Source organism: Urocitellus parryii, chromosome 5, assembly GCF_045843805.1.
Source record: "Urocitellus parryii isolate mUroPar1 chromosome 5, mUroPar1.hap1, whole genome shotgun sequence".
Classification (NCBI taxonomy): Eukaryota; Metazoa; Chordata; class Mammalia; order Rodentia; family Sciuridae; genus Urocitellus; species Urocitellus parryii.
In genome coordinates, this window is record NC_135535.1 from 41108947 (window position 1) to 41126752 (window position 17806).

The window sequence follows — 17806 nt, forward strand, 5'->3', positions numbered from 1 at the left end:
CACCTAATAACAGACCACCACAATATCTCAAGCAAAAACAATAAAATTGAGACAGCCCTACCATAATAGCTGAAGACTTCATCATTCAACTCTCAAAAATAGCTACAACCACCAGACATTAGGAAGGAAATACAGGGCTCAACCCAATAAATCACTAGATCAAACAAATTCACAACACTCAACAACAGACAGCCACTGTGAAAAACAATATGATGGTCCCTCAAAACACTGAAAATGGAATTATATGATTCTTCGATTCTTTGGTATATACTGAAAAGAACTGAAAGCATAGCCTCAAAGAGATATTTGGACACCTCTGCTTATGACACCATTTTTCACAATAAAGAGTGGAAGCAATCCACGTCCATCAACAGATATATGGAAAAACTACTGCTATAAAAATTTGTTACAGACATGTAATGGAATGTTATTCAGCCTTAAAAAGGAAACTAAATATGTGCTAAATGAGTAAATCTTGACAATATTATGCTAAGTGAAATAAACCAAAAAAAAGAGAAATACTTGTATGATTTCATTAATACGTGGTATTTAAAGAAGTCAAAATCATAGAAACAGGGAGGCTGAGAGAGAAATGCTATTGCTTAATGAGTAAATAGTTTCAGTTTTATCAGATTAAGAAGAGTTACGGAGGTGCACAATATTATGAAAGAATATCACTGAACTGTACACTTCAGAATGGTTTATATGGTAAATTTAGTATTTGTATCTTACCACAATAAGAAATGGAAAAAATAAATTTTAAAAATTTTAAAAAAGGATATGTATTTTTAAAAATAATTTTTTAGTTGTAGATGGACACAATATTTATTTATTTATTTTGATGTGGTGCTGAGGATCAAACCCAGTGCCTCACATGTGCAAGGCACACACTCTACCACCGAGCTACAGCCCCAGCTCTGAGTATATGTATTTTTCCTTTAACAAAACAGACAAATGAAGCTGGCATGGTGGCACTTGCCTGTAATCACAGTGGCTGGGGAGGCTGAGGCAGAAAGATTGTGAGTTCAAAGCCAGCCTCAGCAACTTAATGAGGCCCTAAGCAACTTAGCCAGACCCTATCTCAAAATAAAATACTAAAAGGGCTAGGGATGTCGCTCAGTGGTAAGCACCCATGGGTTCAATCCCTATTACAAAAACAAAAACAAAAAAAGCCATAAAAGTGCTTCAAAATTTACCGACTTTTCTTTTTGGTAAGAAGGGCAGTGATGAGCCTATGTAGTATGCTACCAGTCATATTTTCTTAAAAAGGGTAATGATTTTAACCTGTTCCCCTTGGAGGTAAAGACAAGTGAGAAAGTAACTATTTTTATTTAAGAAAAACTACTGCTATAAAATTATACTTCTCAAATTCATGTTTGGAAATATTTCTATCATTATTCACATTTTCGAAAAGATCTAAAAATGTCACCAATAAAAACCTTATGTGCACACACTAAAAAACCTGAAACAATTTTCTAACATTTGAAACCACTTGTTCTTGTTATGAAAATACCAAAACCTGATTAGTTCTCAAGAGTGATTATCATCAGAAAATGTATATTTACTAGGTAAAGTTCAGTAAATTCTTGCTTGACTAGTGAATAATACTGAAAGTAATTACTGTGACTTAGAAAATATAACCCACATTCTAATTCTTCCATCTGGGTATTACATATCTTTGTGAGGTATCTTTTTTCAGGCAAGATAATCACTAAAATGAAAAATCCAAATAAAACACGATCAGATATCCTTATTACTGTAGCAAAACATCAAATGATACAGCACATTTAATTATGCTATTTACTGTAAATGAGATTGATGAAAAACATTAAGAATAAGACCTACAGTCTTATTCATACTAAAATATACCTAATTAAAATCATACTAAAATATACCTAATTAAAATTCCATGTAAGCATGTAAATGTAAAGACAAAAATCATAAAATTATTTGAAGAAATAGAGATGTTTCCATTTTAAAACATGAAGTACTTAAAACATATAGAATTTTAAACAACTAAAATAAATATCTACATAATCGCTAGTCAAACCAAATAATAAAACAACTGAAGCACTCTAAAACTGTCACTGTCACTTGCCCTTCCATATAATTATCTTTATGATCCTGAGTAGAGAAGAATTTAAGATATTTCCAAAAAGACTAAATTTTAAAAGAACTCACATTAAATAAAAACTACTCAGTGACAGAAAACAACAAACAAGTAAAGAGAATAAATCAGGTTAAAGTAGTTAAACAGAACAAAGGAGGTCCTTATCTTTTAGCAAAGGAAAAGAAAAATCACAATAGCCTTACAGTTCTTAAAAAATTTAAAAAGTAACCTGCAAGGGTATTATATAATATGATTTATTTAAATTTTAAACATATATTACAGTAGCATATTTTGTTTACATAATGGATGTGAATGAGAATGATTCCTAGCAATTTCAAGGAAAGTTTCTGTCCAGGAGATTAGAGAAAGGATAGCGTCTGCTTAATCTGACAGTTATACTTCTAATATTTTTCTAATATTTCTAATATTTCTAATATTTCTAATCTATATATTTCTAATCTATATATTTTTCTAATATTTTTCTTCATAATTTATATAAATGTTTTTAAAAAAATTGCTAACAGACCCATAGATACTTTTTAAGAAACAAGATAGTTAGAATGGTATATGTGGGATAAAGAGAGGTATTTTATTTCCTAAAGTTGTATACTCATTTGTTGAAGAGGAATGATACATTAGGGTGGGACGTATCAATGTCAAAGAAGAGAAAGATACCAAAAGGAGCAAAGTTCCAAAAAGAGAAATTAGACTGAGAAGAATTAAAAACATACATGGTAGGTATGTGTGCAGAATTGGGGATGAAAAGGTAAGGTCTTTAGAATCTGTGATATGAAGCACTAAATGTCCACGTAAGCAAATATGTAATAAAACTGAAGGAAAAAAAAATGGGCTAAGCTTTCAAAAAGCAAAAACAAAACACAGACAATTAAACAGGATGAACTACATGTGAGGTCCCATAAAACTACTCGATGACAGAAAACAACAAACAACAAAACAAATTAGGTTAAAGCAGTTAAACAGAACAAAGCCAGTCCTTACTACCAACAAAGAAAAAACATATTTATAACTAGCATGAGAAGTTAGTGAAAATATAAAGTTACTTAATGTCTAAATATCTGCTAACTAACATAAAACTGGTATCCTGCTACCTATTAAATTACAAACGATATGAATGAAAGAAAAAGGTTTTAAATTTTTAATGTTACATATATAATTAATAAAGAATAACCACAAACTTTCATTTCTAATATTCACTGAAAATTTGTTTCATAAATTAAACACAGCTGGCACAAAAGTGCTTTGATCTTTGACTATAAATAACATTCAAGAATGAAAGGCAACATCAGCAGACTAAAGCCCTAGAAAAGTTGTTCTTAAAAGCAATAAAAACTTGGCAAATATGGTCAAAATCAACTCTTTCAGTACTCTGGAAATTAACCAAAGGCTTTCAGCAACCTGGAAATGAAGAAAAATATTTAAAAGTAAAAGAAACCATGTCTAAAGAAATTTTCAAATATTTAAGCTTTACTTGGTCTACTTACTGATCACAGACATCACTAAATCCTTTGTAACTGAAGAAGATATGCAAATGATCAGAAAGACTAGAAAAATCATATATACCCAAGGTAATTATCCAGTAAGTATTAACTCTTATAGATGCAACAAACTTCAGACAACTCTAAAATGCTGAAGCACCTATGAAAAAATACATATGCTCTCTTCTATCATCAGGTGAAAATACCTGCTATATTTCAACCTCCACATGATTTGCATTATAATAGTCTTAGATTCGTCATTTTCCTTGTCCTATTCTCAAAGTTTGATCTAATTTGGTATTTTGAAAATATTTTAGGTAACTATAGTATCTCTCTCAATATAAGTTAAATAAATAAATAAATAAACATATGATTTTTACTACGTTTTATTTCTAATTTGTGTACCTGGCTAAGGAGGAGGGCAATATGGGATATGCACTAATGTTCTTCATTTATAATGCTTTTAACCAACTTTTTCCAATTCTCTATAATCAATCTTAATATTCTTTATGGCATAATAATAAACTTCTCTGAAGATTATCAAATCCGAAAGCAAATAAACAAATTCAATAAATTGATGGGAAATAAACTAATATAATTAAGATACTGGAATTTTTCCAGCATGAGTTATTCAGATTCATATTTCACTTAAAATATGTCAAAGAAGAAAAAAACTACAACAAACTTACTGAGTAGCCTTGACTATGTCCCATGTGCTATAATCATCAATATGAGTTTTCCGTCCAAGAGGTTCACCATATCCATGGTTATAATGGCTTTGGGGTTTGATTTCCTGTTAAAGAGAAAATCATAGAAGCAAAAGATGAGAAAAAAAAAGGGTGTAAAAAATAATCGAAAATTTTTGCTTTGTGATGTCTGAAGAATCTTCATTGTTGAAATGATTAAGTTTTAATTTGTTCATTGTTCACATCCTCAAAATTTAAAAACTGTAAGACTAGGAATCAGTGATCAATCAGTAACTGAAATCCATTTTTAGTTCCATGGAACACTCTGACCTCTTCATGAAGTCAACCCTCATTCTTGGGAGCTTTTCTATTACTCTAACATAATCCCTAGCTCCAACACAGTGACCTATTTCCCAAATAAACTCTAAGGTCCCCAAAGGAAAGAACCTCTGTATTCTCATAGAAGAATATAAAAAATATTTTATTCTGTTATTCCCAGCTACTACTTTTCTCAAACACCTTCATGCTGAAGACTTACTATTCTACTACTAGGTAAATAAAGAACAATGGTACAGCTCTAATAGAATGTAAATCTGCTTAAATACAGTCATATGCCATATAACATTTCAGTCGACAGACCACATATGATGGTGATCCCATAAGAATATAATGTAACTGAAAATTTCCCATCACCTAGTATTTTTACTGTACCTTTTCTATACAAATACTTGTGATTATATTACAACTACCTACTATATTCAACGCAGTAACATGCTATTCAGATTTGTAGACTAGGAGCAATAGGCTACCTCTTGCAGCCCAGGTATGTAGTAACCTATCCATTCAGGACTGTGTAAGTACACTCTTTGAAGTCCACAGGATGATGAAATTACCTAACAACACATTTCTCAGAATGTGTCCTATTCGTTAAGAAAAGCATGATAGTATTTCTAAGCATATCCATATCCTTTAAATAACTTTTTGTATAAAAATTTAATTAAATAACACCACCAGGGTACAGTATTCAAATCTTATATGTTGCATGCAATTTTTATTTAAAATACGAAATTTGCTCTAATCAGCTTCCTCAAGATAATACAGCACTAAGACACAATTGTTTTTCTATGAAAACAGAAAAATTGAGAATCTCCAGCTCTAATATAGTTTGTTCAAACTGCAACATTTGACATGTTTAAAAATAAATAATAGGATAAATCCTAACAAAACATCTGGAAAGAACTTCTTTTTTTTTTTTTTAAGAGAAAATTTTTTTAATTTTTTTTTTTTTTTTTTAGTTTTTGGTGGACAAAACACCCTTTATGTGGTGCTGAGGATCGAACCCAGCGCCCATTGCATGCCAGGCGAGCACGCTACCGCTTGAGCCACATCCTCAGCCCCTGGAAATAACTTCTTGTAACAAATTATATTCTCTTGCCTCTGATCATATACCACATACCACTGATATGTAATAATACAAAATTAAGAGAATTTTACTGGATAAAGTCTAAGTAAGCCACAAATTAGACTACTAATCTGAAATTTCTAAAAATTGATACAGAATTATAAATACAAGTATTTTCAATAAGAATAGGGATTCTAAAAGTTTCACAAAAGCAAATTTAGCTTATATACAATCTTCCAACAAGTTAATGCTTATCTAGTTCTTTATGAAAATGTTTTAGCCAATATTAAAATACCACTAATAAATATATATCCATATAGCATAAGAATGGAAACAGATCTCATAATTAAACCAAATTTCACAATATATGCACATTTACTAAATGATTTTTAAAGAAACTATTTTCAAATTCCATTAAAATTAGAACATGAACAGGTCAAGTATTATGGGTATATTCAACATTCTAAATAAGTGATAAAATATTTAAGATTTATCCATCATCTTTTTTAAAATTTCTGCATTCACTTTCTCCACTGAATTCCACTTTTCAACTTCTCTGTGTTCTATATAATCAGGGAAAAGATACTTCTCAGGCAAGTAACACTTCCTTATTTCTGGGTTCTCTTTTTTGATTCTATTCTCCTCTATAGGAAAAATAATTTTTAAATCTCCAATTCTGACTTTTATAGGACTGTAAACCCCCCGAGACAGTAATAAACTGGTGATAGCTTTCAAGCAGAACAGAATAATGTATTCAACAAAATATAAGAAACTGCTACACATAAAGCTCAACAAAATACTTGAACCCAGAACTATGACAGGGTAAGGCAAATGCAAAGTTTCAGAGTACATAAAAAGTAGGTAATCAAGATAAAAAACTGAATGTTTTAAAAATGAAAACCAATGCCAAGAAAAAAAAATCCACGATGAACTCAAACATCAACCTTTTAAATATAGACCTTCAGAATCACAGATTTTTTTCTTTCACATCAGACTCTATTATCTCTCAAATCAGTACTACAAATATACAAAACATTGTGTGGAGCCCTCAAGAACTTTGCAATGCAGAATGCAAGTATTATGAGCAAGAGTCTCCCAATAAGTTAAAACACAGAAATAGACAACACAATGTCAAAAAAATATATAACTTCTGAAAGCATTCTAACTTGAAAATCCGCTAAGACCAGCTGCTATTCTTTGTTACTAGGAACAAATATATTGCTTGTACATGTAAATAATGAACAACCATAAAATAAATTTATTTTTGAGGATTACTATTTAAAAGCTTTCATTTTCATTCCTAGAGACCTCACTTACTCAAGGATGATTAAACTGTATTCTCAGTTTCTCTACCAGTCATTTTGTCACAATCAATATTACCAAATGCGATCTTGCAAATGTTACTGGAAATCAGTCTTTTTCCTCAGTAATACTTTAAAATTAACCAATACCAAAATCTGTTTTGCCCTATCTACTAGATTGTTTTTACTTTCCAGTAAAAGATAACTGATTTTTTTTTTTAAGGATGTCTTTCAACCTAACCCTTAAGCAGTACAAGAAAGGTGTCTAAGTAAATCTCAACCTTCTTTTTTACCAAATTTTGCAATTTGGAACTTATTTTTCTCATTTTCTACAGACTCAATATTGGTTTATCTCTAATACCTCTAATGTGACAAAGGACAACACACTCCATGAAGATAACTGTAATTATTACTAGACTTAACTGTAATTTTAAAACTTTAAAATTAAATTTTTTCAGAAGAGAGGATTTTGCTATATTGCCTAGGATGGCCTTGAACTCCTAGGCTCAAGTGATCCTCCTGCCTTAGCCATCACTGCACTGCCCCACCAAGCAGCTGGAATTATAGGTTTTCACCAAAATCACTAGCTCATAAAATTGTTTTTTTAATGTGCTCACATTGTTGGCTGACCAACAAGTATACACAGATAGAAAGTTGCACTCATTTATTCCCTTCCTAAACAAAGTACTTTGTTATTTATGTACTTTTAGGGTCTGTTTTTTTTAAAAAAAAATTTAAATTAAACTTAGCAGTTTATTTGCACAAAGAACAATTCAAAAATTGGGCAGTACTAACAATCATAAGAGGTTCTGAGAGCTAAGTTTTACATCATGAGCTGAGGGCTTTTAAAAGTTCAACTCTGAAGCAAAATATATTACTTGGTTGGCTACAATTAATCATTAGTCCTATCTGGGTATAAATGTGGTGAAAAAGTTCCAAGTTAGAAGTTAGTTGGTGGTTTCTGATTGGTAAAGTCTGTTAGATGTTGACAAGCAATTTTACATTAGAAAGAGTTGAAATTTTCTTTTCTTTTCTTTTTTTGTTTTGTTAAATTAGATTTGGGTTTGCTTATGTAGGAACCTAAGGTGCTGCAGGAGCTATCTGCAGGAGCCTAATGACCTCACAATTAAATCTTTTTTAGTTTTAGGCTTTAGAAAATATTTTTTTCAATTAAAAAAAAAGGTTCAGTTGCTTTTCAAAACTATTCAGACATTTCTGGATTGGAAGTCCTCCAAGTCCTTTCTAAGACTAACATATATCAACTTAATATATTGACATAAATAATAACTAATTGGAAAATTCTAAGTGCATCTAGTTGTCAAAGGTTTTCACAGCCCTGGCATTGGCAGCTATTTGAGACAATTCAGAAGAGAGATTACCTTCAGATCTGCCACTAAACAAGCAGAGAGGAACGAGAAGATTTGAGATAGGTATAACTGCTATATATACTACTACAAGAGAAATCAACATAATATAACCTAACTCAAACTTATACAGCAAGTACAGGTAAATGCTGGCTCATGTATAAAGACAATAGATACCAGAACTCGTAATTATTCATATTCCCTCTTGGGATATAGTCTCCCTTATTCCATAGGGATACAATCCAAGAAGTGGATACGTAAAATCAGAACAGTACTGAACCCTATACATACTAAGTCTTTTCCTATACATATAAATTTTATATATATATATATATATATATATATATATGTATAGTGATATATATTTAATATAATATTTCCTATACATACAAATTTAATGTCTTTTCCATCATAACTAAGCACTTATCACACTGTGGCTATTGCAGACTGAGGTGCAACAGCAAAACTAGCATCAATTTCTTTTTCTTTCTTCACAACTTCACACAGGAGATTTGTTCTTATTGTAGGTCTTAGCAACCTCAGCATCTTTTTTCTGTCCATATTAAGTCAAAAAATTTTATCTTTTCACTTAAAGGAAGCACATTTTTACTTCTCTTTGGCATATCCAAATTGCCAACAGTACTACTCATTTGTTTTGAGGCCATTATTAAGTAAAGTAGGGTTGATTTGAACACAAACACTTTGATACCTGAGACAAACAGTTGATCTGGTATAGGAGATAGCAACTAAGTAACCAAAGGTCAGATGGTATATATAGTGTGAGTACAGTAGACAAAAAAGATGATTCAGTCCCAGACAGGATGACACTGAATGTTGTGATTTCATCATGCTACTCAGAATGGCACACAATTTAAATATATGAATTGTTTACTTCTGGAAGACAAAAGGTAATTCAAACAGGGCAAAATATGATGGCACATAGATTCATGAATAGATGCTGAAATTATCAAATAATTAAAAAAATGCATTCTCAAACCAAAAAAAAGGGGGGGGGGAAGAAACCAATCCAACACAACTCTAGGCACATAGTTAACCACAAGACATATGTAATCTGCCTTCTTTGGTGCACAGTTCACAAATGTATTAGCATATCAAAAGGGCTTAACCACAGGTTTGTGAAGTACTTTCACTGTACAAATGACTGATGCCAGGTGTCATCAAGAAACTAAATGAGTTTAATTATTATAAAACATGTCTGACAAGTTTATGCTGTCTTCTCATTTCACTTCTAAGTCTTATTTAATATTGGTGAACCAAATGATGTGTCCTTAGGACAGAATGAAACAAATAGCACACAGATGGAGTTCACTGGGGGGAGGGGACCAGAACTTTGATTCTTTATTCTTTTATTGTGAAATAAAAGCATACTGTCACAAAGAAACACACACACACAAAATTTTGGCAAAGAAGGAAAACTTGAGGTAGTATACTGAATTCTCAATATGCCATATGAATTTTTAAAGGGAAATATTGTTTTCAATGAGAAGACAGCATAAACAAAACATAAAACCAAGAGAAAGGTGAATGGCAAAGAAACCAGTTGCCGCTACATTATAAAGAAACTTTCTTTTAAAATGTAATTAATTAACTGGGCCAGCAGATGGCACTACTCTCAAGGCAGAACCCTTTATTAAAGAACTTAATGCACCATCTTAAGGGAAGACTGAACAAAAATAATTTGGTTGAGAATATTTTAATGGAAAGATTTCAAACCAATTTGTTAGTCAATAACAAGTTCTTTATATAATATGTATTCGACAGTGTTCCCACTGTTGGTTCTAATAAGTAAAATGACTCCAACTTGCAGCAATGATCTTCTTCATGTACCCCACTGTCTCAATCCAAAATATCAAATTAACCTTCTTGCTTCCAACAAGAAAGTTTGACATGATATGACCATAAAGGATTTTTTTAACTAGAAAAATGTTCATCAACCTCTAACTTCTTTAAAAACTGGTTTCAGCCTACCATGTGCAAGTCCCTGAGTTCAACGCCTGTCACAAAACAAAAAACTGGTTTTCCGCTTCATTTCCTTCTAGTATTAGTCCATATGTATGCATATTCTTGTAACAATACATGTAAATTTGGCAAGCTTGAATGTTCATCAAATGTCTGCGGAAAAAAATTTTCACCTTAAACTTGCAAATTTCTTTCAACATTGCTATACAATCTTTATTTGCCCAAATGGTTCATGTAGTCTGTAATCATAGTACTCACATTTTATGTTTTTCTGCTTTACATGTCCTCATACTATTATATATAGTTTTTTTAAGTACAGTATTTAGCCATTGCTTATATTGATACACTGAAATGCAGTGATATTATTAACTACTTATAATCACTGAACATTTAGGTCATTCTTACATGTCCTAAATAAACTCAAATGTTAAAATTCTTAAGCATTCCTCTTCTACTTCTAACATTCTATTCACCTTAATCTAAAGCTGTGACAGGACAGAAACTATCAGAATCTCTTGTATACCCCCGTGCTTAGGGCAGAGGCTGGCATAGTATTGGTACTCTTATGAAATAAATACTTCCTTTAACTCATTAACATTTCTTCTTTCCAACTAGTGTAAACTTCCTGGAGAAGGTATGAATACTTTCAGGGCTTAGACAAATCATAAATTGTTTTGAAAAGAATATTTGTAATCCCAACAGTAATATTTAACAATATTTAACTCACTTGCACTGAGTGTTATTCTTATATTCTCTCCCATTTAGAGTAATATTTGAAATTTCAAACTTAAATACTTTCCTATTCTATTCATCTATTAAGAATTTTCTGTTATCCTTAGGCCATTTTATTCTACTTGAGTTCTAAAATTTGTTTAACAATTTGAATTATACCCTTATTTATAAACAAGATTAGATATTAACCATTTCCATACTGATATAGACTTCTATCCCGTTTTCAGAGTAGCTGATTTATGACTTCAATGTATTTCAGAGATTATGAGTGAGTGTATGTATGTGTGTGTGTCCCAACCAGGGAATAATCCCAGGGATGCTTAACTACTAAGCCATATCCCTGGCCCTTTTATTTTACTGAGATAGGGTCTCACTAAGTTACTGAGACTGGCTTTGATCTTGGTATCCTCCTGCCTCAGCCTCCCTGAGCCTCTGGGATTACAGGCGTGCACCACTGCTCCCAGCAGATTATATTCCTTTATAGTCACATAAATAAATTTTTCTTCAGGTTTTTTTTTTTTTGGTCTTGATTTTTATACTGAAAACTACTATAATCATCAGTGTTTTTCATCAAATATTTCCAGTTTCCTCCTAAGCATATAGTAGGACTGTAAATCTTTTGCCCCTTGAAAAATGGAGTATATGTGAGATTAGCTTTATTTTTAACCAATGACATATAAGTAAAAGCACCATGTTTCTCCCTCTCTCTTTCTGTCATGGAGACTGACAATCTTTGACAGTATGACCATTCCAGGTCCCAGAGTAGCCACTATATAACCCACAATGTATATGTAGCATGAACCACCAACATTTAAGCCATTAAAATTTTAGGGCTGCTACTGAAGCAAAAACTAGCTAGCTTATCCTAACATAATTTTTTAAATTTTTTTTTAGTTGTAGATGGACACAATACCTTTATTTTATTTACCCATTTTTATGTGGTGCTGAGAATTGAACTCATATGTGCTAGGCAAGCACTCTACCACCAAGCCACATCTCCAGCCCCTAACATAATTTTAAGAGTTACTTATTTTGTTAAGTAGAATGCAAACATATCTCCATATATCATTTTCATTGAATTTTGGAGCTGGTTATAACTTGTATAAGGTTTGACTACTACTGTTAACAGATTTCTTATATCTGGTCACAATATTAAAATACAACCTCTGATTTTAGATTATCTCTTTGAATAGTCAAAGTGTCCATAAGTGTTGTTGTTTTCCATTTCCATGGTCTATGGCACTGGCAAAAAAAAGATCAAATTAAATGTTGGGGGGAAAATGAGAATATATTTCCTCCCAATTTTAATAGGTAATGTCTTTAGCATTTCTCTGTTATATACTGAAGGATATAGACAATAAGCCAAAAGAAACTTACACTCCTATTCCCCTACCTGTCCTCCCACCCCTACCCACCACCAAAACTCCTCCCAGGACCTGGCCCTACCCCATACCTTCAAAAGGGCCTGCCAAACTGACTAACTCCTCCAATGACCTGACTAGGTTATAAAACCCAGATCCTAGTGGTGGCACGCCACACCCCCCAGATGTGTCCCTCCTATGCTAAATAAAATATCACTGATCCAGGAGGTTGGCCTCCATTTTCATTTTTCTCTTTGTTTTCTCTTCCATGTGCTTTCATTTGGTTCCCTCAACAGCAAACTAAATGCTTTGGGGTTCTTTTTACCCCTCCACTTTCAAAGGAACCTCAAGTTTTCTCTCTCTCCATGAGACCTCAGGATCAGATGCCACTTTCTGCCATTTTGTTCCTGCATACCACAGGGGCCTTCTCATTCCAGGGAAAGGTCACCAGTGCACCTGGTGAGGTGAGGATTGTGTTGGGTAGAGCGCTTGTCTGCATTCAGGTCACTGTCTCTAATAGAGGTCTGCACAGGATGGTCCCACTTCCCTAGTCCCTCACCCCACCTTCCAAGAAGCCCCAGTTGTCACTATAGCATGGGAGGGTGTGCTCCCATAGTCACCACTGGCGCCAGTACCAGCTTCCAGGAGGAAGCACACGGGAGGGGCCGCACCCTAGGGATGTGTGCCCAGAGGCTACCTATGGGAAGCCACAAGTTCTCCACCATCTTGCATCAAAAAAGGTGGATTAGATTCCCCTTAATCCAAGTGTTGGGAATGTCTGCCCTGACTTGATTCAGTTTCTTTTCTGTGGGAGAAATTTGGTGGGTAGGACAGAGGAAGGCTTGAAATAACTGAAGCCATCTGGCAGGAGCCACCCCCCAATACTGCTTGACGCTCTCATGTCCTGAATCTGATCCACATTCCCGATAACTCTGGCAATTTATTTTGTATTAATCTCATTCCAATACTCTTGTCATTTTGTTTCTCTCAGGAGTATCCACCCCCCAGATGACTTCACAATTTTACAGTGTCCCCCCCACGCTTTTGCCACGGACTCCTGACTGACCTGGGGTTCTTAAAAGGAAAACTGCTTCCCCATCGGCAGGTAATAAATGATTAGGGGCTAATTCAGGAGAACATGTTAATATCTTCGGACACTTCCCCCTCCTCCACCCGTTATTAAGAGAACCTGCCTCCCTAGAAGGAGCCCTTAATGAATGAATGGCCCTTGGGCGGAATGGTTCCTGCCCTTGGATCACTCCACCTTTAGCCCATCTTTTATCACTAGTTATATAAGGATGGGGGACGACAGAACATGCTGAATGCTGAACTCACATGTTTTCTCTTCCAAGAAGCAATTTACCTGCAGCCCTGCCTGGCTTCTAAGGACAACATATGTCCCTTTCTTAGCAAACTACCTGTTCACTGAAGGAAAAATACAGGCCCAAAAACATTATAATGTTGATAAGAAGAACTCAGTTTCCCTAAAGGAGGAATCTTTTTTTTTTTTTTAGATTTTTTTTTTTTTGTAGTTGTAGATGGACAGAATGCTTTTATTTTATTTGTTTATTTTTATGTGGTGCTGAGGATCGAATCCAGTGCCTTATGCATGCCAGGCAAGCACTCTGCTGCTGAGCTACAGCCCCAGCCCACGAAGGAGGAATCTTTTATGACCAGATCCTCATCTGGCAGAAAAAAGATCAAAACTACCCCTCATCTGTCTTAGTTCAGGAATCCATATTATTTATTCTCTCTAGTGGAGATATCATCCAGAGTACTAGGAGTCTTGCCTCCTACTTCAAATTGAGGAGCATAATACAAAATCATGGTTTGTGAATAATATGAAAAAAAAATTTAAGGGTACAACTAGCTGGCATATATCCTCCTTTAAATTAAAATAGTTATCAAGAAGTTAGTTAGTAACCTCTATTTTGAGTGAAGTCCCCCACCCTCAGCCAGAGGTCATGGAAGGAAAGACAGAAACTGCTGACCCCTAGAGGATCCAGGATCAGGGAGCTGTCCCCTAGCCAAAGAAACAGTTTTCTCAGCACAGGCCTCCATATTTCTGCTCTTTTTGTTGTTGTTGTTCAGAGGAAAACCTCATCCTCAAAAGTAATAAATAGAAGGTTATTTCAATTACGGCCATGTTATTTTTTCTTTCTTCTAGGACTCGTTTTTTTTAATTTTTTTAATTCTATATTTTTTACCTCACTTTATAGTGAATTCACATTTGATCCTGCATGCCTAAATTAATATATTTTTCTGATCAGTCCTTTATTATAGAGGTTTTCACACTTTTTGTTCAGAGGCCAAATTTTTCAAGGGTTAGCTAGCTCTCAATCCAATAGAGGCTTTAATGAATGAACATCTGTAGCATTACAGTGGAGATGTGCCTACAAACAACTGCAGAATCTCCATTTCCTGTCTTATATATGCACCCCAGTGTACTGTTTTGTTTACATATGTGCTTGTGTTCATACATAATGTACATGGTATCAAAATTGACATAGATAAATGAGTGCTCATAAATGGATCCAAATACCTTTAATTTCTGTGATTTAAGAAGTTCCATTTAAATTAGGTAAACAAATGAGAGTAAAGATGTCTTTAAAATTACTCAAAAGTTTTTCAAGGTGGTCAAACTACTAATAAAATGTTGATGTCTATAAAATATCTAAGTATATACCCATTGTTTCTGGGATTTTTCTTCAACAAGGAAGAGATGGTTAATGCTGTTCAATACACTCATCTGAGAAAAGGATTAATCATAAATGTATTTGTTAGAGATATCTGATTAATTTACAAAGTTACCCTTCCCCAACAATCACAATAAATCGCTGATGAGACCTGGGAAGTGACCATTGAGTGTCCACCACCGCCATGGTTATCTCTGGGTGGGGGCACATCCAGAGATCACCCATGCAGCTACGGCTGAATCCCCAAATTGACAGTGTTCAACCTCCCTACAGTGAGAGACCCTTCACACCCTCTAAGTCCAATTTGGCTCCCAGCTGCCAGTACACAACCCATAACTGACCCCAACTCTGGGCTAGGTTTTCACAGCTTTATGCTATGTAGACAGTACAAGGGTTTATACCTAACCCTTTATTGGTGCTGAAGGCATCCTCTTTCAAACCCCCTCCCCTCATTCTTGCCACCCTCTTCCCGATCCCTCCCTCCATAACACCCTGCAGACCTCTGGTTCAGAGACCTCTTTGTCATTTTGTTCCTACATCCAACACAGCCCTTCCTATTATCCAGAGAGGTAAGACTTCTATTCAGTCTCCTGTAGATAGGTACCCTGCCCTGAAATCTCAGCCTTTGACACACTGGGACCCCGGGGGTCCCCCCACCATTGAGAATGGAGTGAAGACATTCTCTCATTCTCTGGTAGAACAAATCAGTCTAGTGTTGGGAAGATTTTGGAGGACGCTCTAATTTCAAACTATTTGACATTCTAGTCAAACCTCTCCAATATGAGAATTTCTCAGTCCATTCCAAGGGACTTCCCTTTGGAATTAGCAATTTTAAGGCCCTTTACTCCCAAACTGACCTCAAAGTCAAATGCCTCTTAGACTCAGCACTCAGATTTGGCCACAATATAAATTAAACTATTTGCACCAATGACCCAGGTACAGGACCTCTGATCAAGAAATTCTCCAAATTTTTAAAAATTATCTATTACAGAATGGCAAGTGATCTGAGATAACTTATCTCCAGACCTTCTTTATCCACAGCTCAAGCCCTCATTATGTTAGCCCTGCCCTTTTTTACAATTAATCCTCATAGATTCACAGCTCTTTTCCTCATTCACAGCTATAGAAATAGCGAATAAACCCCCTCCTTACAGATCCAGGGGGTCCCACAGCTTCCTTTTTGGGCCCCATCCCCAAAGTCCCACAGCCTCCCCATCAAAGCCCCACTAATCCTCCTTCTCAAACCCCAAACTCCCATTTTCCATCTCCTTTGTTATCCCCTCCCCAAACATGACTTTAAAACTCTCCCAGCAAAACACCCGTCCCCCTTTGGGAGGTAGCAGGGACTGAAGGGACAGTGTGGGTACATGTCCCTTTCTCCATGGGAGATATGTCCCAAATAGAGGACAGATCAGGCTCATTTTCTGAAAAACCTAAGTAAAGGAAGGAGTTCACCCATCTGACTCAGGCTTACCACCTTACTTGGGCAGATGTGTACTACAATATTAACTTCCATCCGTGACTCCTGATGAACATTTTTGTATTCATCAAGTACCTAGAGAACATGCTGAGCTCCTAATGGTCAAAAACCTCTTATCTATCCTGCAGCAGAGGCTCCTGCCATTCCTACAGCTGAACCTGATTGGACATATAAGCCTCAGGATGCTGGAGTTACTAGACTCCAGCACAGGATTACTTGTCTCCTTGAAGGCATGGCAAAAAATTCTCATATCCAGGTTAACTGGGGTAAAAGGAAATTACCCAGGGACCTGATGAAAACCCCACCTTCTTATTGGCCTGACTTACTGAGGCTGTTACCAAATATACCAACCTAGGCCTTAATAGTACTGGTGGCATTCTCTCTCCATTTTAACTTTATCAATGGGTCAGCACCTTATATCTGTAAAAAACTAGACAGTTAGAAAAGGGCCTCAAGACTCCCCAGTAGCAGCTTCTAGACACTGCTTTCAAAGTTTTTAATAATAGGGAAGATGAGGCCAAAAAGGAGAGATACAAACAGCTTAAACTAAATACCACCTGGCCTCAGCAAGAGCCCTAAAAAATTCCCTACTCTTAGCCCCAATGGACCCTCTAATACACCTCCCAAACCCTGCTTCTGATGTGTGCAGACTGGACATTGGGCAAAAGTCTGCCCTAACCTGTGGCCCCCTGAGGCTATTTCGTTTGTGGTTGACACTGGGGCGAGCCTTCTCAGTGGCATGGACCCACTCTTATGGCAGATACCCCAATTATGGGAGTCTCAGGGACCCCTACATATACACTAGAGACACGTTCCCTTTTTTGCACATTTGGATCCCTCTCATTATCCCATTCTTTATTAGTTGTGTCAAGCTGCCACATCACCCTACTGGGTCAGACTCTCCTCCACAAATTAAGGGCCTCCACTATCATTACCCCCTTCAAAGTCCACTACCATATTTTTAATACTTTCTGGCCCAGACCTGGTCCCTGCTTCCCCTAAGCCTCCTGATTGTCCTTTGGTGGGGTTAATCCACAGTCTGAGATACTTCTCAATCTAAAATAGTTAAACACCATTCCCTTGTTCATACCAACTAAAAGATCCCACTCACTATGTTATCCTTCCCCAATATCCTTTAACTCCCTTAATCCTCAAAGGTTTAAAGCCTATCATCTCCCACGTGTTACAAGTCCATCTC

General features: G+C 35.1%; 1 protein-coding gene across 2 annotated transcripts in view; it reads right to left on the reverse strand.

Annotated features, from left to right (window-relative positions):
- Zdhhc17 (zDHHC palmitoyltransferase 17) overlaps window positions 1–17806 on the reverse strand; it is a 96959-nt gene that overhangs the window by 55263 nt on the left and 23890 nt on the right. For both annotated transcript variants that reach the window (XM_077798679.1, XM_077798678.1), the window contains exon 2: window positions 4296–4399. In XM_077798679.1, coding sequence (XP_077654805.1) covers window positions 4296–4399 — 104 coding nt within the window. The remainder of the gene's footprint in view (window positions 1–4295; window positions 4400–17806) is intronic.